Here is a 21,061-nt window from a genome sequence, read left to right as displayed (position 1 = left end):
GGGCCTGCCAGGCCTGGAGAGAGGCCTTGTGTCCAAGCAGGAAAGACATCCTTGGTTTTAGGGAAAGGACACTTGGCTACTAAAATTGTGGAAGACAAGAGGTCAGGGAATGCGGAAACCGATGTGGGCCTGGGCTCAGTGTTCGCTGGGAACTGTACCAGCTTCATTTGCTTTTGGCCAGCATGTGTCCAGGAGCCCCTACACACAAGGCAAGCAACCTCTCTGTTCTTCCTTCAGCTTCCCCAGAATTCCTCTAGGATGCTTCTTGACCTTAGCATGTTTGATAAAGCTTGGCAAGTTAGGATGAACAAGAGATAGTCTTCTCGTGTATCATTTTGCCCGTCACAGGTCTTGTCCACGCCTACCGCACTATCCCCACCACCTGCCCCAACCCCTGCAGGCATGACAGCCTGTTCCCGAATCCTGGCGTCCCCCTGGAGGAGGTGCTCGGTCTTCCAGTGGCCAGGCTTCTCCTGTGTTCCAGCGCCCTGGGCATTTGCAAGGTAGATCCAAGGTGTTGAAACCTGAGCAACCTCAGATTTTGCCCACCTGCCCTTCTCCCCTACAAGAGTAAGTCCTTTCAGTAAGTTAGTTGCCAAAATTAGAGACAGGAGAAACCAATTTTAACACCCACAGGCACTGGACTCTATCGTGTAGTGCAGGCACTGGGTCAGCCCAGCCAAGCACTGGGGCCAGCACTTTTGCCCAGGCCGCACCAGTGAGCTGCAGGGTCCTGGATGGTGGAGGAGCAGAGGTATGGCAGTGGAAAGAAGGGCTGCTCCTGAAACAGAAGGCTGTGGAAAGCGGGTGTTAGGGACGGGGAGGGTCTTTTCTGTCAGGAGGCAGTGTACAGAAGGCATTGGGGAAACCTGGATTCTGCTCTCAGCTCTACCTTAATAGCTACACTCCTCCAATGCCACCTACAGAATCCACATGGACTGAACCTATATGTTCTCCATTATCTCTTTTTCTAACCCTAATAGACTCCACACATCCCCTTCTATACCACACTCCAACTTCAGTCATCGTTGAACCTGCATTTCCTCTTGAAGGATTAAATGTGGGCCTCAAGGACGGAGAGGGTGTTTAAGAATGGGAGGAAGTGAAGGTCCTGCCTGCCTGGCCCTCCTGTTTTCCTCCCCGATACCTTCTCTCTGCACACCCAGACCACCGTGTCCTTCTGGGGAGGCATGTCACCCAGTATCCCTCATCCCTTCTAACCTTCTATCACTAGCTCCAGCTCAGACTTCGAGAATTCCCAGGTATTTAGACATTCATTTTATTGCCTAATCGAGCTTGAAGGCTTTAAATTAATACAAGTTTTTACATTTGGCAGCAAAGACATTTATAGGCCCCTTTAGCAGGGAAAGAAAGAGGTCAGGAGAGAATCAAAGAAGGAATTTATCCTGGGCTGTGGCCTTCACAACGTAGGAGCAGATCAGCTACCACGAGGGCCATGATCCTGAGGCTGCCCTTTTAGAAAAGCAGTCAGTGCTAGGTCTGGGGTCCTGGGTCCTCGGAATGAGACAGTCAGTGGAGGAGGCCTTGAGGCCTGTGGTTCAACCACAGCCCATACACTTCTGGCCACTCCTGCGGGATTGTCACTCACTGCCCTTGCGCTGATGCATTTCCTGCCTACGTCTTTCTACCTCTCCTGTCCTCTCTCCTCTCCTCTCCTACTTTTCATGCAGCCACTTCAATTACCTTCATTAGACATGAATTCATTCAGCTGTACCAGGAAAAGCAGCCTCTCTCTCCCCAGGGGTTGCCTCGCTCCCTAAGGGCCTGTCTGTCTTCTAGCACAGAGCTGGGGTGGGTGCTGAAGAGTGGGAGGCACCAAGACCTCTTTCTGCTTCTTCACTTGCTCCTGACCTTCAACTGCGCGTTCTCTCTCTCTATCTCTCTGTCTGTCTCAGGTTAAGGAGAGTCCCATTTGCCCTGGTAGCTTTCTGCCACAAGGAGGGGAAGGGGCTCTGAGAAGAGAGGCGAGTTTTGGGGTGTGTCTGTTCCTGTGAGAGGCTGAAATTGAAGGGTTCTAGGAGTTCCCAGTGCAGGCACTGCACCAGGCTCCCACTCTTCTTCCCCATTCCAGCTGCTACTGCCACATGGAGTGAATATGGCAGCGGCTGCCAAGGCCTGTGAACCCAAGGCTTCGGCGCTGCTGTCCTCCCCACAGGCACAGCCCCTGCACGCTCAGGCCTGGCCCCCGCAGGCTTATGCCTGTCTCTCTGTCCCAGGTGGAGGTGGAGGTGGAGAGCATGGACAAGGCCGGCAACTTCATCGGCTGGCTGCACATCGACGGCGCCAACCTGTCTGTCCTCCTGGTGGAGCACGCGCTCTCCAAGGTCCACTTCACCGCCGAACGCAGCTCCTACTACAAGTCCCTGCTGTCTGCCGAGGAGGCCGCCAAGCAGAAGAAAGAGAAGGTACGTGTGGCAGCCCAGCCATGCTCTCCCTGCCCTCCCGTCCTCACACACTAATGCTGCTGCCTCCAGAGAACTGCTGCTTCCAGGAGGAAGTCGTTCTGTCATCCCCACACTGAGTAGCCCAGGAAGGTGTTGGTCTCAGACCCCACACCAGGGCCACACACAGGCGAGGAGAGGCTGCCAGCTGAGGTGTCCTCGGCCACAGCCTGTTGCAGACCTGAAGTGGGCCTGGGCTGCCAGCCCAGAACGTCATCAGTGATCCCAGGCCTGCTCAGGTGGGCCTGAAACAGAAAGCTGTCTAGGTGACCATGGAGCCATGGGACAAAATGCCTGGGGCATCCCTCCCTCCCCAGCCCTGACCCTTCTCTGTCAGTGCCCTCAGAGGGACTGTGCAGCTCAAGCCCACATCTGAATTTCCTTCACATTGCCCCGTGGGGAAACAACCCCAGGAGAAGCCTCAGCCGTTAGGACAAGAGATTTACAACCCATCAGTCTCTGTGGGCACCACACTGAAGAGACAAGGGGGATGGGGTGGAAAGCGGCTTTTGGAAACCAATCGACAGTTGAGGAACCCAGTAGTTTGGAGGTGGGAGCCAGGCTCACTCAGCCTGTTGCTTTTGACTTATAGCCCGGCCCTGATAATGGGGATAAATCAGCCGGCCACCAATTTGTCAGGGCTCCTGTGAGCTTGAGGAGAATTCGTGGGACAGCCGTGCTGAGCCATAAATTTGTTCCAGGAATAAATGCTTCCTTTCCCATGGGGCAGCCATCTGGCTCAAAACTCACTTCCCAGAGCCAAGGCCCAGACACCTGCCAAAAAGAGTCAGGGGTATTGAGGCCCCAGAAGCACCACATTCTTCACCAGCCCCAAGCAGCTGCCTCCTCATTCAGGGCTTCTCTTCGCCCCTCAGGACTGTCCTCCTGGGTCTCTCTGTATCCGTTCTTCCCATCCCCTGGGGATTGGGGCAGGCAACCAACCCCTTGGTGGTAGAGGAGAATGGAGGTAGAAAGACTCCATGGAAAGGTGGACCACAAAGCTAGCACAGATGAAAGGGACGGTCGGTGCCCTGGAGGAGGCAGCCACCATGAGACCTCAGAGGAGATTCCCACCTCCTGCTCACATCAAGCGTCCTCCTCCCAGAATGAGGGGAAAGCAGGCAGCCTCAGCTCCTACAGGAAAGGAGTCACATGGCTTCTTCCTGGATTTCCTGCTTGTGACAGCTGAACTTAAGACTGCCACCCCCATGTCCTCTGCCTGCTGCAGGGAGAAGGGGGAGAGGCAGCACTGGGGCCTCCTGTTTAAAGGTTGGCACTTTCACAGAAGAGTTAGCAGCTGGGGGTAGAGCGGCAAGCCCCAGAGTCTAAGGCCCAGAGGCCAAAAGCGTCTTCATCCTGGCCCTGCTTACTGGCTTTTCAGCAGTGAGCGCGGAAGCCACCTTTTCAGAGCTGGGCAATCCTCTACCCTCTGAGAGTAGAGACCCTAGAGGAACCCAGAGGAGCACAGGGAGGGGACTCTGGCCTGAGATGGAAGGGTGGGTTCCCTGCCAGAGGCTGTGCTGAACTCAGCATCATTATTTACTGCACAGTGTGTTTGTCTGAAAGAGCCCAAGTCACCATTTTGCTGGTGCCACTTGATGATGCTGAGGAGTAATTACCAGTGATTAATTACTTACATGGCCTGTGTGTTTTTATTCTAGTCCAATTAAAATGCAGTGCACAACTCTCAGTGCTAGGGCCTGCCGCCTCCTGGGTCCCTCTCCTGCAAATCCCGGTCTGCTCATCAAGGATCCTGAGGAACCGAGGCTGGCTTTCCTCCTGGAGGAGCTGTTTCCCAGGAGCAGCACTAGCAGAGCTTTGTAACAGCTCTCAGAGTTGGCTGGACCCCGATAAGAGCATCTGGTGGCCAGCTACGGGACAGTAACCTGAGTATCCGGGGTGTACCCAGCCTTGTCCCACTTGACCCCACAAGGGCTGCCTTACCTGTCAAGAGACAGTGGTTATGAGATGCTGTTAGCATCAGGATGCATGAATGTTTGTTCCTGTAGCTAACCAAGGAAAGGTAATGCTGAGGGATTCTGTGAGACCAGGAAGTGCAGAAGGCTTTGGGAGTGTGATTATGTGTGCATGCATTCATGAGTGTGTCTGTCTTGGGGAACCTGACAATGCTGGTTTCCCAGCTATGAGGGCTTAACTGCCTGCCTGCTGAGTGTATTTGCTCCCTGTGCCCTGTGGATGCCTCCTCAGTGAAGAAGGTGATAGGGCCCTCCACTTCCCTGGCAGGAGGTAACCCCCACCTCCTCCTCAACAGCCCTGGATAGACCTGAGGACCAAGGAGGGAACCACAGATGGCAGATGCCTGTCCCCACTCCTTAACCCTACCCCCCACGTGTGCCCAGCAGGGCCCTGCACAGGGCTGGATAGGCCATCGATTGGCTTTTATTGAGCTTGGCTTCCCTGCTGCAGGCCCAAAGGCCTCTGCCACCTTGGCCCCTCGCCAGCCCCACCCCTGGAGCCTTGCAAGCAGCAATGTTAAACAGGATTTAGAAAGGAAAGACTCCAGCCAATGGATCCTCAGTCCACAGTCCCCATCACCTGCCAAGAGAAGGACCTGGGCATCCCTGAGGGTGAAGTGCAGGGAAGAGAGAGGGCCAGGGCGGGGAGAGGACAGGAGAGACAGCCTCCATTCCTGACCTGCCTGGTCTGTGCCTGGCTTGATGGGCTCTTTCCCTCAGGGTGGCCGGAGCAACAGAACATAAGAAGCCCCGGAGTATAGAGGGGACCCAAGCAAGGCAGGAACTTGCATGGCAGAGCAGCCTGGAGCAGATGAACAGGCAGGAGGGGCCTCCATCCACCCTTCCCAGTCTTGCTCTGTAGCCAGGGCCATTGGGGGTACCAGCAGTGCCCGCCATCGGCAGAGCTCCACCCTGGCCTTGGCCTGGAGAGACACTTCCCCCACCTGACCGCAAACCCTGCCATCAGTCAGCTGGGACACTCTCTCCACAACATTATGCTTAGTAACTGCCTCTCCACGTGCTCAGAGGTAGTCCATGAGCAAGGGCAGACTGTCCTATGGTTGGCTCTCCCAGCATTCCTGGGCCCTGCTGCTTAGGTCAAGCTCAGGACCTCTGCCCAGCTCTTTGGCCATAGAGGCTCTTCCCCAGCTCCTCCATCTTTCAAGAGTCTGGGGTAGCGCCATACAGCACTAATTCTCTGTGTCTGGGTGTATAATTACTATTCCTTCTGGAAAGGATCTTTGAGTTTTCCTCGTCATCTCCCCAGAGGTCCAGGAAGAGGAGCAGCTACAATGGGGATTCCCAGAAACCAGCTTCTTGTGGGAAATCTGAGCTGTGAGGGGCTGAGGATGGCTGTGGAAAGTGGCTAGGTCTGGCAGGTGTCTTGCCAGTGAGTGTGTGTCCTCCGTGCACCCCAGCTGTGCAGAAGGGCGGCCTGAGTCAACATGAGCAAATGCGCCCTTGTTCTAAGGATGGGGACAAGGGCAGCCACGCCTTTCCCAGCCGACTGACTCCTTCCCACCAAGGGGCCACCTGGCCAGTCTGCATGTACCAGCTTGCCCATGTGGCTGCAAGTCCCAAGGAACAGCTGATCACCTCCATCCCCACAGGGAAAGAGGAAACCGTCATGGCTGCACTGCCTGAAGGGCCAAAGGTCAGCCTCTCCTAGAAACAGAGTTCCTTTATCTGAGGAGGCAGCTGTCTCTCTCCTACCCTCTAGATGCTTCTTGGCAACCTCGGGTGCCAAGCACTTTGTGTATGGAGACACCTTGCTTCTGCTGTCTTCTCAATTCAGGTGGCAGTTTGCACCGCCCCACCCACCACGAAGTGAGCTGTGGCACCTTGTCACAGGACTGGCCCTAGTGCTGGGGGCTGAGGGCCATCCCCAAGGCTTTGGTTTGCATCTTCCATAACCTCACACCTGTTGCCCACCTGAGCCTGCTGGGAAAGAAGCTCCACCCCAGTCTCCCCAAGGAGGAGACCTGATGCTGTTGCCCAAGGCACTTTTACTTGAGGAGTCTTTAGCATTTTCTGCTTTCACCCTGTCAGTGTGTTCCTAATTCAACAACACTGCTGAGCGGCCGCCTTTCCTCACAGCCAAAGGAGCAGGGTGGGGCTGGGATGGGAGCCCTCAACAGCTCGCAGGCTCAGGGCCCATGGTCCACTCAGGAACCAGCACAGAGTGCCAGTCTCTGTTAAGCTCAGTGCTGGGAAAGGAGGGAGCTGGCAGGAAGAGGGAAGGGCCCCTGCGTGGGATGCAGAGGGCATGCTGAGGGATTCGGGACTGCAGGGGTGCCTGCTGGTGGGGATGAGGGGGCAGACTCCTGGGACAGGAGGGCTCCACCCCAGCTTACTTAAGGTTGTGCTGACAGTCTCATCTCTGAGACCGAGCGAGTCCCATTGATCCTCAGAGCTGCAAGGGTCCCAGAAGGGCTGGGAGCCCAGGTGTCAATAGGAGTGGCTGGCTAGGTAGATAACAGTGAACTTCCAGCTTCGGAGGCCCAGGGGGAAAGCCTCAGGCTTATCAGGATATAGGCTTGGCATCGGAAGCATTTATGGCTATCTCCCTCTCCCCACTGCCCCTCACTCCCACCCCCAGCCCTTTCACAGGGAAGCCCACAAGCTAGAGACCCACTTCCCCACATGGGCAGGGAGGCCCTTGAGGGATTAGGGCCTCTGTCCTGACTAGAGGCAAAGCTGTGGGTTAAAGTCCTGCTGCCTGCCTCCTCCCCTCTGGCCAGCCAGGGCTTAGGGGACTAGAAGCAGCAGCGTGTACAGAGATCTGTGGTGATGGGAACAGGTGTTAAGGTATCGGGAGCCTGGAAGATGAGAAGGGGTCAGGAGCTATTTGGATAGGAGCCCAGAGCACCAGACCAGGGGCCCACAAGCCCAACCATAGAAGCCACTGCTTGGTGTAGGATGGTAGAAAGCTTGGGCCTGGGAGATGTCTCAGTCATTCCACCATAGCCGCTCCTTCTAGTGGAAGAACCCACACTCACACTCACGCCGCATTAAAGGCAGAAGTGTGGGGTCTGGGTTGAGCCAAGGTTGTTCCAGAATTCCAGCATTCCTGCCCTTCTGCTGTGTCCTGAAGCTCCTGAGGAATCTGCATTTCAGCTGAGAGAGAAGAAAAGGGGACCCAGAAAAGTTTGACCAAAGTCAAACGGCAAGTTCAAAAACAACAGGGACATGAGGCCTCATCTCCCTCTCCACCCCCCACTAACAAACAGCTTTTTCCTCCTGGTTGATGGTATTTTCTCGGGGATACCTAGTTAATGCCAAATGCCCCTGGAAGAGCTCTAGAGCCAGGCTGCCTGTGTTTGAATCCTGATTTCACTACTTCTAGCTGCAAGCCTGTGTACCTCAGTTTTCCCATTTGTAAAACAGGGATAATATCAAGACCTACTCAAAGGGCTGATGTAAGGACTACATGAATTAATATTTGGAGAATGTTTAGAATGGTACCTGCCACCTAATAAGCACATAAGTTTTGGGCAAATACTTTTAATCATCCTTATTCCTGTGTGTGTCTTTGGGACCCCAAGCATGATCCAGTCTCTGGACTCTCCCACCCGCCCTTCCGGCTGCTCAGCTGGAAACCACCTCCCTCCCCTGCTCTGACAGACCTCACCATTTGGATAATCTTCTGGCTGCAGGATTGGACTTGACACACTGTCACGTCAAATCAGCTTCTGAGCCACTGCAGCCCTGACAGCACAGGGCCTGGGGAAGGAAGGGAGAGAGGGAAGGGTGGAGAGCGCATGGCCCAGCTTCTGGGCTGAGGTCAGAGCAACCTGCTGGAGGTGAGGAGGATGGAGAAAATGCTGAGCAGAAGCATTCTTGGTGAGCTCTTCCCCAGCCTAGGGTTGCGGCTTGGACTGCCTCAGGAGCACCAGAGGCCCTGTGACAGCAGGAGGTCCTGCAGAATTCAGAGGCGCCCTGCAGAGGGCCACGGGGAAGGGAGATGGGGAACCGGAGCAAGAGAGGTGCGGGTGTGAGGAGCCCAGAGCCAAAGAGTTCGTGAAAGCAGGGCTCTCACACTTGGACGTGCATGAGATGGCCTGGGAGTCTGGTTTTGCTCTTTTTTACTCTCTCTGGGATGCTCAGAACAGATTGTAATTTGTTGGGCCTGGGGTAGGATCCGGGGCCTGCATTTTTAATAAACTCCCTTGTTGGTTCTGATGCCTGCCCGAATTTGAGAACTGCTAGATGAGAACTTTAGAGAGCCCACCTTTCGCCTCCGAGATAGAGGGCTTCAGGGGCTCAGCCGGGTGTGAATCCAGTGCCCCACAGTCACTCACCCAGGGCCGATCCCATTTGCCCAAAACCTCTTTCCCAGTGTCTTTTTTTTCCTTCTTCTTCTTTTTTGAGACAGAGTCTTGCACTGTCACCCAGGCTGGAGTGCAGTGGCATGATCTCGGCTCACTGCAACCTGTGCCTCCCAGGTTCAAGCAATTCTTCTGCCCCAGCCTTCCAAGTAGCTGGGACTACAGGCACCCACCACCGCACCCAGCTAATTTTTTGTATTTTTAGTAGAGATGGGGTTTCACCATATTGGCCAGGCTGATCTCGAACTCCTGACCTCGTGATCCACCCGCCTCAGCCTCCCAAAGTGCTGGGATTACAGGCATGAGCCACCACGCCTGGCCTCCCCGTGTCTTTTATGACTTCATTTCCTCACCCTCTTCTCACTTCTGCCGACTGAACATGCAGGTCTGGGCCCACTATGAGGAGCAGCCTGTGGAGGAGGTGATGCCAGTGCTGGAGGAGAAGGAGCGATCCGCCAGCTACAAGCCTGTGTTTGTGACCGAGATCACTGACGACCTGCACTTCTACGTGCAGGATGTGGAGACCGGTAAGTGCTCAGGCCGCTGGCTCGTGGTTCCTTGCTTGGTCCAGCTAGTGCTGCCTGGGGGTAGGAGGCCTCTGCCCAGTGGGTGGGAGGAACGCTGCCTAGGCAGTCCAGGAGCCTCCCCTGAAGAGCTCACGTTGCCGCCCCTATCCCCCTGCCTTGTCCCACTGCTCCTCTGGGCTTGGGGTTATTTCAGGAACCTTCACATGAGCCCTGGCGTGGGCTCAGGCATGGAGGTGCTGCCGGGCAGGTCCTCTGAGAGCAGGTGAGATAACTAGGTTTATCTGGGTGGAGCTCTGAGCCTCTTAGGTGATTGTTTGTTCCCACACACTCCTGACTATGCTGGGCAGGAGGATTTGTAGCCCCCAGAGTGTGTCAGGCATCAGCCAGGCATCGCTCAGCCCCTTTCCCTCTGGGGGAGCAAGGAGTGGTGCTGGGTTTGTCTCTGCTGGGGTTTCTCCTTCTGTAGAGGTTAACATAGCCCTGAGTGATAGCCAGTTTCCATGGAAACAGGCAGCGCTCTAGGGGAAGACATCCCCGGGCAGTCTCTGAAGGACCTTCTCCTCCTTCCATCCTGAGTGGTGTACACTGTTGCCAGGGTCCCCTGGGCAGAAACCTGGGGTTTCTGGAGGCCAAAGGGCAGGAGAAAGCTCTAGCAGCCGCTGGCTCGACTCCACCTCCACCCGCTTATACTTTCCATCCTGATCTCCCTCTTCTCATGGCCACCCTGTGCAGGGAAACAGTTGAGTTTGGAGCAGAAGGAAAAGCTCTTAGAGCTGCCTCTGGATCCCAGGAAACAAATCATGGTAGGCAGAGGTGGGCAGAGGGAGCTGGAAGTGTCAGTGACACTCAGGCAGTCCCCCAGATGGCAGGACATAGCTCTGCCCAGCCTCCTCAGCCCACCCCAGGCCAACTCCAGCCCTGTCTCAGCCACTTCCCTCTAATGCTATTTCCCAGGCAGCTGCCTTTGTGAGTGTCATTTCACCAGGAAAAACTTGACCATTCCTGGCCCTGGGCTGGCTGTGCTTAAAAAGGAAAAACGCGAAGGGGAGGGGTAGAGATGGAGCCGATGAGCCTTTGGGATTAGGTTCTCTTGAGGTCAGCCACAGTCCTGCCGAAAGCTGCTCCAGCAGTTGCCTTGGGAATGAAATCGGGCGGTGGCCAGCCTCTAGGGCTGGGTCATGTGACAGGGAAGGAGTCTTGTAGTGGTGGTCTAGGTAGGAACAAGAGCTGTTCCTGGGCAGAGGAACCAACTAGAATTCACCACCCCTAAATCCCCACCAGTCCCCCAGAGAACTTGAGCAAAAGGAGGCGATCACTCCCAGGCAGGCTCCACTCAGCCGCTGGACCCTGCTGGGGAGGACCCGCCTTGACTCAGAACAAGCCCCTGAAGTCTTAGGGAGCAGAAATCTGAAGCAGAAAACAAGAAAAAAGAGAAAACCATGTGTCCTTGGAATGCTGGAAGAGAAGGGAGTGAGGCCCTTCCTGGCGGGTCACCTGGGGATTTGTGGTGGTCTCCAGAGAGGAAGGCCCCTGCCCTCTGGTGGCTCCGTGGTATCCATGGAGATAAACCTCAGAATCCACAGCCCCCCTCTGCTGAAACCTTTCATCCCCTCTCGGGGGGCATCCTCTCGCCCCGTCTCCCTTCTTTCAATTAAAGTCTGTCTTCGAGAAGGATCTGACAAAAACATTGCCATTAGCTGCAAATGACCAGTGAGTCTCTGTAAGGACCTCCCAGAGGGCTTTGCCTGTTGGCAGGAGGCAAAGTCCTGCTTCTGTTGCCTTGGAGCAAAAAAATGAAAGTAGACCAAGTTAGGGAGGAAGCTGTCTGTCAAGGCTTCTTAATCCCTGGAATTTCACTGTCTGTGGTAGGAACACTGTCTAAAGACAATTATAGAGGGCTGGCCACTGGGGAGGGGGAGGGGCAGCTGCTACCTTCAGGCCCCTGTCCTGTGGATGCACGACCAGTGGCCTCTGCAGCAGCCTAAGAGTGGACACACATCCCTGCATGCTTATGCAGAGTTTATTTTCAATGCAGCTGAATTATTAAGCACCCTGCATGCATTGGGGATTCTACCAGGCCTTGCGTGAGTAAACAGAAAGAAGTGAGCTATGGTCTATGCCCTGAAGGAGCTCACAGTGAAGTAGCAGGTAACTTGTAAGGCTGACTGTGGCAAGTGTAACAACAGACATATGTTGCGCCCTCCTTACAGCACTGCCTTGGGCCCTGAAGATAAAGAGAGGACTCCCACACTTAGACTACACATCCACAGTCACCCTCCTTGCTTCTGAGAGGAAAGGGGCAAAAAGAGTCTGAGACTGAGCTAGAATCAGGGCCAGAGGGGACATAAAAAGGGAAGCCACAGGGGACTGATGCCTCCCAGAGTCAGGGTGGGAGGATTCTTTAAGGAGCCAGGGAGAGAAACTGAGTAGGCCCTAGGTGTTGCCAAAACAGGCAAAAGCAGCAGGACTGCTGACCCAAAGTCAGAGTGCTTAGGGAAAGACAAGGTAGGGAATCCCTCCTCCAGTGGATCAGGGGCCCTGAGTAGCGGGGTGGGACAGTAGAGCCCCAGCCCAGCAGCACTGGAAGTCCTGTTCAGCATGTATCTTGCAGGGTGACAAGGGTCAGAGTGGCCAAGTTTGAATAATACTGAGGCTCTAGGTCCTGATTCAAGAATTCCTCCCCCATCTTCCATGGCTTCAATTCTGGGGCCTTTTCCACAGTGGTGTGGGGCCCATCCTTCATCCCTACTTTTGCCCCCGGGAGGCAGTGGACAGTGGCTTCTGTCAGTTACCACCTCTGTGACCCAGGCCAGGAGCTGGCCTTGTAGAAATGCAGTACAGGCTGGCCAGCCCTCACCCTGGAGGAGGCTGTTTGGCATTGTCCTTGCTCCCTGTCTTCTTGCTTTCTCCACCTCCTTAATCAAAGCTCAGGCACATCCCAAGGGCTCCCACATCCTGGGCCAGCAGACTGGAGAGCTGAGATGGCAAGGCTGTGTGTGCCTTTAAGGCCCAATGTGTCAGCAAGTCACCAGTGCCACTTCTGAAGGCAGATGGCATGAAACCTCTGGAGTGAGGACCAAGAGGGCTTCCCCACATGGGGTTGGGGACAGAGCCAGTGCTGCAGTGCCCCCCAGAATTTCACATTGAGCTCCCTCCCCAACCCCTCCCAGAAAAACCCTCCAGCGGCTTCGAGGAACCCAGCACCCAGGTCTCACTGCACTCTTCCTCCCTGGCAGGCACCCAGTTGGAGAAGCTGATGGAGAACATGCGCAATGACATTGCCAGCCACCCCCCTGTAGAGGGCTCCTATGCCCCCCGCAGGGGAGAGTTCTGCATTGCCAAATTTGTAGATGGAGAATGGTAAGCCACTTGGAACAGCAAGGCAGAGTCTTGAGCAGGAACGATAGCAAGGCTGTCCTCAGGCCCTGGGCGTTGCCTTAGCAGTCTGGTTTCCCCAGCTGGTTAATGGTGGCCCCCAGCAACTCTCCTGAGTGTCCCTCTTCATTGCCCACAGCCCATTTGGGGCCTCGCTCTGGCCTGTGCACCCCCTGCCAGACAGAAGTGGCTCCTTCCTTCTCTCCTGGGGGATTCCAGAGTGGGAGCCCTGGCTGGCTGGCTGGCTGGCCGGGCTGTCCAGCACACCCCTCACCTCACCCGGGAAGAATGATGTTACACGGGGCTGAGGTAGAGGCTGGGCCACGGTAAGCCCATACCAGCTGCCTGACCCTCCTCCCCGGCTGTCTAGGACATGAGCAGCAGTGCTCACAGGCCAGAAGAAGGTCGCTGATGTGTAATCTACCAAGGGAGGGCCCACGGCCTTCCCAGGGTGACGAAGTGACTTGGATGTGTTCCCTGCTGCGGCCTCCCAGACAGATCTGCTGGCTAATTACAGCTGCTGTTTAGTGCTCTGGGTTTAAACAGCAGACATCAATCTAGTCATTAGTCTTGTTGCTTTATGCCCCAAGGACACATTAATCTGCTCCACATGCTCCTTTCTCCCTCTTCTGCTCCCAGCTATGCTCTGATTCCATTAGGTGGTGGCCACAGTGCCCAAGGCTGGGCCTAGTTGGAGTGCAGTAACTGTCCCCTGTGACACCCATTGAACCCAGGCAGGAAAATGCTGTGCCCCTGCCCCGCCATTGCTGAGGCTCTGGGAGCCCAAGACTCCTCGGGGCTGTCTCTTGAGCTCTGCCCATGATGCCATTGCAGGTACCGTGCCCGAGTAGAGAAAGTCGAGTCTCCTGCCAAAGTACATGTCTTCTACATTGACTACGGCAATGTGAGTGTTGGGGACCAGGGTGTTGGGGGGGCTATCAAACAGCAGCCCCCGGGTCAAATCCGTCTGATCTCTCCAAGGTCCTTCTGAGCTTACCAATAGAACAATGAGCACTGGGGCATCTCTGCTGTGCGTGTAACACGCCAGGCCCCCTGAGTGACCTAGCAAAACTGGGGTCTATGACCAGTGGCTGCAAGCACTGATAGGTCCCACGTCCAGACCCCACAGATGAGTGTCCAGCCACACCCACAGTTCCTCTTCTGCCTGAAGTCTCTGCAGAATGGGGGCAGGGCCTCTGTAGCACTTGGAGGGCCTTTACACCCACAGTTCCTGGTATTCAAGCCAAACTGGGTGTTTGTTCCATGCGCTAATCCCCAGCACATCCCCAAACTCAGGCTTGCTGGGAAGGGACAGTCACAAGGTGACAGTGACTGGCACCCTTGGGAGAAAATCTCTCCAGCTGGACCTGGGAGTCTACTGACAACTCCTGGGAGAGTCTCTTTAGGAACAGCAGCGAGCCGGTGAGAAAGCTGTCGTTCAGGAGGGTCAGGAGGGTGATGCTCCTGAGTCATGACTCTGCTTGTCTGCATTCCTCCCATACCTTCCTCAAGGGCTAAGACTGAAGTTCTGTTAATAGAGATCCCAGAGCTGGGCCATGCTCCCAACCTATCTCCTGGGAATACACAAAGGAAGAGGTCCTGCCAGACGAGGGCGAACCCAGATGCCTGGGCCAGAACCACAGGCAGGCCCAGTGACCACGGGGATACTTGTCTTGGTGTGCTCCCCTAGCCAGCAGCTGGAGCACCCCCTGGCCTGTGGGAACGTAGTCAGGGAACCCATGTCACAGACAGAAGGGCATTGGGAGGAAATGGAAAAGCGATTAGAGTCCAGTTATACTGTGATTGTTTTCATGGGAACCACTAGGTGTACCAGCACCAGGCCCAGAGTGAGGGTATGAGCCACAGCTGCCCATCTACTGCTGGACCCGCAGGGCACGTTCTCCCCAGCCTTCACCCACTGGGGAGCCTTTGTATGTGGCAAAGTGGAACCAAGTCATGGGACGAACAGTGTGGCCCAGAGTTAGCATTCCCAGAGGCCTGGCCACAGAGAGCTGTCCTGTGAGAGAGCAAGGGGGCAGCGAGTATGTGACATGTTGGCCTGCTGCTTTCTCTGCAGAGAGAGGTCCTGCCATCCACCCGCCTGGGAACCCTACCACCTGCCTTTAGCACTCGGGTGCTGCCAGCTCAAGCCACAGAGTATGCCTTCGCCTTCATCCAGGTGCCCCAAGATGTAAGTCTGGAGTCTTCCTCCTTCCAAAGGATACTGTCCACTGACACTCAGCCGCTGCTGCAGCCCTCATGGGCTGACAGGAGAAGATGGAAACTATGACGGTCTCTTAGTAATAGGACTCAAGAGATGGGAAGTTGAGGAAGATGCTACCGAGGAGATAGTATTAGAGCATTCCAGCTAGTTCATAGAAGCAGGTAGGCCAGGGTGCGTTTGGACAAAGACTAGACCACCACAGCTGGATCCCAGGGGGCTTTTGGAAAGTGGCAGGAGATGATCGGGCAGTGGCAGGAGGTGAGATGGGAAAGGCCTTGATGTCGTGGACTTGTCTACCCTGGCAAGGAGTTTATTCTTTGTGCTGTATAGGCAGGAAGAATGTGGCACCATTTCTAGGAGAAGTGTGACATGGTCCAAAACGTTTCTGAAAGTTAGTTCTGATGGCACAGTGAACAGAGGGACTAGAAGGAATGGTTGGGAGACAATTATAACAGTCCAGGCTAGAGACGAAGGTGGCACTGGGTTTCTTATGTGTGGATATGTTGCTGTTGGCCAAGGAGAATGAGAAGGAGCAAATTTGGGCAGTGGGACCTCCAGGCAGACTTACAGTTTTCAGTTGGAGAGTGAGATGAGACCTGGAATGTATGGGTCTGTGTAGTTAAAACCGTGGTGGTGTACAAGATTGCCCAGATTGAATATGTGGAAGGTGTGATGGGGAGGGGAGAGAGTATTAGGAAGTGTTGGGGTCCTGCCATCTGAGAACAGGAGCCCAGAGGCAGCATGTGCAGCCAGAGAGGAGAGAACCCATGCTGTGGGTCGTGGATCCCCTCTATCCCCAGAAACAGAAAGCCAGTCTGCAATGTCCAGATCCCCCGGGAGCTCAGGCAGGTTGAGGCTTCCCAGGGGCTGCCTTTGGCTTTAGCTTTGCAAAGGTGCCTGGTACCTGGAGTGAGAGCTGCATGAACACCATGGTTGGCACTGTCACCAGATAAAAGGTGCAAATGAAGAATAAGCACATTTACTCTCCACCTTTTCACAAAGTTGCTGAAGGGCAGGAGAGAAGCAACAGAAAATGCTGAAGGCAAGTATCACAAAACAGGTCGGTGAAGACAGACATGTGGAGTCAGGTGCAGTGGCTCACGCCTGTAATTCCAGCATAGGAGGCCAAGCAGGGAAGATTGCTTGAGGCCAGGAGTTCAAAACCAGCCTGGGCAACATAGTAAGACCCTGTCTCTTAAAAAAAAAAAAAAAAAAAAAAAAAACTAACTTGGTGTGGTGGCACACGCCTGTAGTCCCAGCTATTCAGGACACCGCAGTGAGAGGATCCCTAGAGCCCACAAGTTGAAGGTTGCAGTGAGATGATGGCACCACTGCACTCTGGCCAGTCCCTATCTCCTTTTTTTTTTTTTATTTTTTTTTGAGATGAAGTCTTGCTTTGTTGCCCAGGCTGGAGTGCAGTGGCACAATCTCGGCTCACTGCAACCTCTGCCTCCCAAGTTCAAGCGATTCTCCCACCTCAGCCTTCCGAGTAGCTGGGATTACAGGTGCCTGCCACCACACCCAGCTAATTTTTGTATTTTCAGTAGAGACGGGGTTTCACCATGTTGGCCAGGCTGGTCTTGAACTCCTGACCTCAGGTGATCCACCCACCTTGGCCTCCCAAAGTGCTGGGATTACAGCGTGAGCCATCACACCTGGCCTAGTCCCTGTCTCTTAAAAAAAAAAAAAAAAAAAGACGGAGACAGAGGATGTCATGGACTTAGTGCACTGGAGCAAGGTCCTGCAGGAGGTAGGAAGTGAGAGGACACCAAGTGTAGGTGAGCTTTGAGTGGGAAGAAGTCACTTTTCCTCGGAGACACAGGGCAGGCAGGTGGGAGCACAGGGTAGGAAAGAAAGGGGTCACTTGCAAATAGTCTCTGGCTGAGGGCAAGGAAAAGAAAAGAAAAGGGGAAGACTTCCTATCCAGAGCCTGTTTCTGCCTCACTAGGGTTCTTTCTGTTTTTGTTTTGTTTTGTTTTGTTTTGAGGCCGAGTCTCACTCTGTCACCCAGGCTGGAGTGCAATGGTGCAATCTCGGCTCACTGCAGCCTCCGCCTTCTAAGTTCAAGCGATTCTCATGCCTCAGTTTCCTGAGTAGCTGGGATTACAGGCATGCGCCACCACGCCCCGCTAATTTTTGTGTTTTTGGTAGAGATGGGGTTTCACTGTGTTGGCCAGGCGGTTGCCAACTCTCGGCCTCAAGGGGTCCACCCACCTCAGCCTCCCAAAGTGCTGGGATTACAGGCATGAGCCGCTGTGCCTGGCCAGCCTCACTAGGGTTCTCTGGGGAGTGAATTACAGGCCCCTGCTAGCCAGACTTTCTTGGGAGTCCATGGACAGGAGCTGGGGCCCAAGTGGTTGTTCTCTGGCTTGCTCTGACCTGAGTGTGTCTCTGCTCCAGGATGATGCCCGCACGGACGCCGTGGACAGCGTGGTTCGGGATATCCAGAACACTCAGTGCCTGCTCAACGTGGAACACCTGAGCTCCGGCTGCCCCCATGTCACCCTGCAGTTTGCAGATTCCAAGGGTGATGTGGGGCTGGGCTTGGTGAAGGAGGGGCTGGTCATGGTGGAGGTGCGCAAGGAGAAACAGTTCCAGAAAGTGGTACGTGATATGGAGAGGTGGCCCCAGCATTGCGCCACCGCCCTCACAGAGAAGGGGACTGTTCCACAAGCCAGGAAGGGAGCAGGGAATCCACCATCCTGCTGTTCCTGCTGGGGAGAGATAATGGATTTGGGTTTGTTGGGGTTTTTTTGTTTTGTTTTAAAGTTAATTACATCCCAAATTAATTGGCTGCGGGTTTGGCTGAGAATGCAGCTGCAAACTAGAGCGGAAAGCTTCCCTCCCCATGTACCCCCAGGTGACAGGCGAGAAAGCTTTGCCAGGGGCGATGTGCAGAGGGTCAAGGCCTGTCTTTCCCGCTCTCCCAGTCGTACTCTCCAACAGACAGTTTCCAAGGCAATAACCAATTCCTAATACCCAGTGCCACCCCGAGCCAGAGCTGTCGAGGAGGCAGCACCGAAGGGCCCAGAAGGACTCTGCTACACAGCCCTCCGGCTGTTTGGAAAGCCCTGTGAACCTGGAGTCCTGCCTCCGCCGTTCTGAGAGGAGAAGCCAGCCTCCTGAGCCCCAGCTCCCTGCTCATGAAGTGAGGGGAGCACTAGCTGCCTTGCCACTTCTCAAGGCTGATCATGACAATCAGTGCACTCATACCTGAGAAATAGCTTGCACTGCGCAGCCATTGGTGTTTAGCTTTGGGCTCTGGATACAAGGCAGCCCCTTCCACCCAACATTATACATTTCTGAGTCCCTCTCTGCCCTCTCACCAAGCAGCCACTGAGGCCCTATTGCAGACCAGCCCTGCTTCCCAGCTGGGCTGAATCAGCGACCCATCTAAGAGGGCCAGACTGGGGGAAGCTCGGCCCCCCACAGAGCTGCTGTCTCCTGGCAGAAAGTGATGAGAGGGCAGCAGGATGTGGCCAGCGTCTCCCTATGTTCCCTCAGAGACAGGGGCAAGAAAGGCGTGGCATGAAAACCAGACACTCCTCCTCTTCATCTCACTTCCATTTGCCCACTGCTCTCCCTTCTCCCAGCCCTCCTGGCCTTTCCTCTCTTCCTCAAGCACCGCAGGCCCACATAATGTGTTGGTGGCTGTGCAGGCTGATGACACACTGGAACAAGACACCCCTGTGGATTGCCACTGTGTCTCAAGAGAAGCCCAACCCCTAGGCCCCTCTGGATAGACCCCCACTTTCCTTAGGAAATGGCTCCTAGGAGGTCAGCTTCAGCCTCCCTATAGAATTGGAGATCTTAATGTACCGCATATGAAACTGCCCATAATGCCTCTGCTATGTAGAAAATTCCTTCTGCTGCAGTCCCTGAGATAAACACAAAACATGGGTTCATTTATTTATTCATTCTATCAGCAGACATTTATTGAGGGCCTGTGGTATATCAGTGAGCAAGAGACAGCACCCCTGCCCTGAGGAGCTTACATTCAAGCATGAGGAGACAACAATTACAATGAACATAATAAGTAAATTAAATAGGATATTAGAAGATGATAACTGCAGTGAAAAAATAGAAGTGGAATCCAGGGAGTCAGGAATGGGAGGGGAAGGTTGTATTTGTATTGTTCTTGTTTGGTTTGCTTTCTTTTGAGACCGGGTCTGGAGTACAGTGGTGCAGTGCCGGAATCATGGCTCACTGCAGCCTTCAACTCCCTGGCTCAAGTGATCCTCCCACCTCAGCCTGCCAAGTAACTGAGACTACTAGCAGGCATGCATGGGCCACCATGCCTGGCTAAATTTTTTCATTTTTTTTATAGAGATGGGGTCAGCCTGGTCTTGAACTCCTGGGCTCAAGTGATCCTCCTGCCTTGGCCTCCCGAAGTGCTGCAATTATAGGCGAGAGCCACCACACCTGGCCTAGGTTGTAATTTTAAATGGGATTGCCCGAGACCTCATTAAGAAGGAGATACTTTACCACAGACCTGAAGCGGGTGGGAGAGGTAGCCAGGAGCACGTGACCAGAGGAGCGTTCCAGGCAGACAGAAGAGCTAGTGCAAAGAGTTAAGGGAATAAGCCAGGAGACTAATTGATTGTGTTTTGCGTTTTACTCTGAGGGAACTAGGCTCCATTGGACGGGCTTGAGCAAGGGACAGCTGTGGCCCTGGCCTGAGCATTCTGCAGGGTCCTGCTGGCTGATCATTTGAGGGCACCCCTGACCACTCCCTTTCCTCTCTCGTCCCTCCAGATCACAGAATACCTGAATGCCCAGGAGTCAGCCAAGAGCGCCAGGGTGAGTTCTTGCCTTGGGAGCCCCGAGAGGGCACTGAGTTGAGGGGTTTGGCCCTCTGAGTTCCAGTGGGTCCCATGTCCGTGAAGAGCTATTTTCTGTTCTTTATTACAGCTGAATCTGTGGCGCTATGGAGACTTTCGAGCTGATGATGCAGACGAATTTGGCTACAGCCGCTAAGGAGGGGATCGGGTTTGGCCCCCAGCACCGCTCATGCCATTCCCTCTTCCTCTGCCAGGAGGGCGTTTTCAACTCCAAACCCCAGACAGGGGTTGTAGATTGGGTCCAGCTTTGCTTCAGTGTGTGGAAATGTCTTGTAGGGTGGCATTGGGGCTGCTGGGGGGGTGGACCCCAAGGCTTTCGGGGGCAGACCCTTGTCCTCTGTGATGATGGGCACTGCTATCCACAGTCTCTCCCAGTTGGTTTTATTTAGAGGTTTGTGGTTTTTTAAAAAGAGTCCTCAAATCAGGAAGGAACATCAAAGACTATGTCCTAGTGGAGGGAGTAATCCTAACACCCAGGCCGACTGCCAGCTGGCACCTGCCTCTATCCTAGACTGCCCTCCTCCCAGCTCTCTGTCCAACTGTTGATTATGTGATTTTTCTGATACATCCATTCTAAAATGCCAGTGTGTTCACATCTTTGTCCTGGCCAGCCCATTCTGTATTTAAAGCTTTTGAAGCCCAATAAAATAGTACGTGCTGTCTGCAGCCCTTATTGGTCACAGTGTGGTCCAGAGCATGGAGTCTTGGCGGCTTCAGCCAGGAGGAGACCTGGACACTTGAATGACCCCCAAGATAGTCATCCAAATGCCTGGACATTCTCCCTAAAAATAGAGCCAGCTGGGGAAAGCAAGGCAGATCTTCAGAGTCTAAGCAAGCAACTCCTGGCCCCAGTAGGCACCGCTTGGCACCATGGCCCTCATGCAGGAGGCTACAGGTCTTTTTTGACTTATTGCACATGGCTGTTTTCAAGGACCTTAGAGAGAGCAGCTTAGCCAGCAGCACCCAGAACAATTTAACCACTGTGAATTGCTGGACCTAGCCTTAGGCAGACCCTGCCAGATCCCCAAGAAAGGATTCAAAAGGAAATCAGCTGAGAGAAATGAGGTGATTTCCCTAATTCCTGCTGTGGCTGGGATAGAGTGGTTTAGAACGCAGGCCCCCTGGTTTTTCCCTGGAGAACAGAGCTAGGAGGACCGGCTTCTCCAAGAGGGACCCAGGTCCCAGGTGAGAGGCCTGTCTGCTCCAGGTTAGCCGTTGCTCATGTCTGACTTGATAAGCTCTCCCCAAAAGTCCTCAGGTAGAACTGGCCCTGGAGCTTGGAATCCTCAGGCTGCCTGTAGCCCATGAGGGAAGAGCCACAGTGGTGT

General features: G+C 54.4%; 1 protein-coding gene across 1 annotated transcript in view; it reads left to right on the top strand.

Moving 5' to 3' along the window:
• Nucleotides 1-20,402, top strand: part of SND1 (staphylococcal nuclease and tudor domain containing 1) — a 438,879-nt gene extending 418,477 nt beyond the window's left edge. The window contains exons 17-24 of the mRNA XM_017957142.2: nt 2,238-2,426; nt 9,152-9,293; nt 12,530-12,653; nt 13,503-13,572; nt 14,746-14,859; nt 17,293-17,496; nt 19,648-19,692; nt 19,804-20,402. Of these exons, the coding sequence (XP_017812631.1) occupies nt 2,238-2,426; nt 9,152-9,293; nt 12,530-12,653; nt 13,503-13,572; nt 14,746-14,859; nt 17,293-17,496; nt 19,648-19,692; nt 19,804-19,869 (954 nt within the window). The 3' untranslated portion in view covers nt 19,870-20,402. The remainder of the gene's footprint in view (nt 1-2,237; nt 2,427-9,151; nt 9,294-12,529; nt 12,654-13,502; nt 13,573-14,745; nt 14,860-17,292; nt 17,497-19,647; nt 19,693-19,803) is intronic.
• Nucleotides 20,403-21,061: the final 659 nt, after the last annotated feature.

Source organism: Papio anubis, chromosome 4 (genome assembly GCF_008728515.1).
Source record: "Papio anubis isolate 15944 chromosome 4, Panubis1.0, whole genome shotgun sequence".
NCBI classification, from domain to species: Eukaryota; Metazoa; Chordata; class Mammalia; order Primates; family Cercopithecidae; genus Papio; species Papio anubis.
This window is presented reverse-complemented; position numbering and strand designations above follow the sequence as displayed.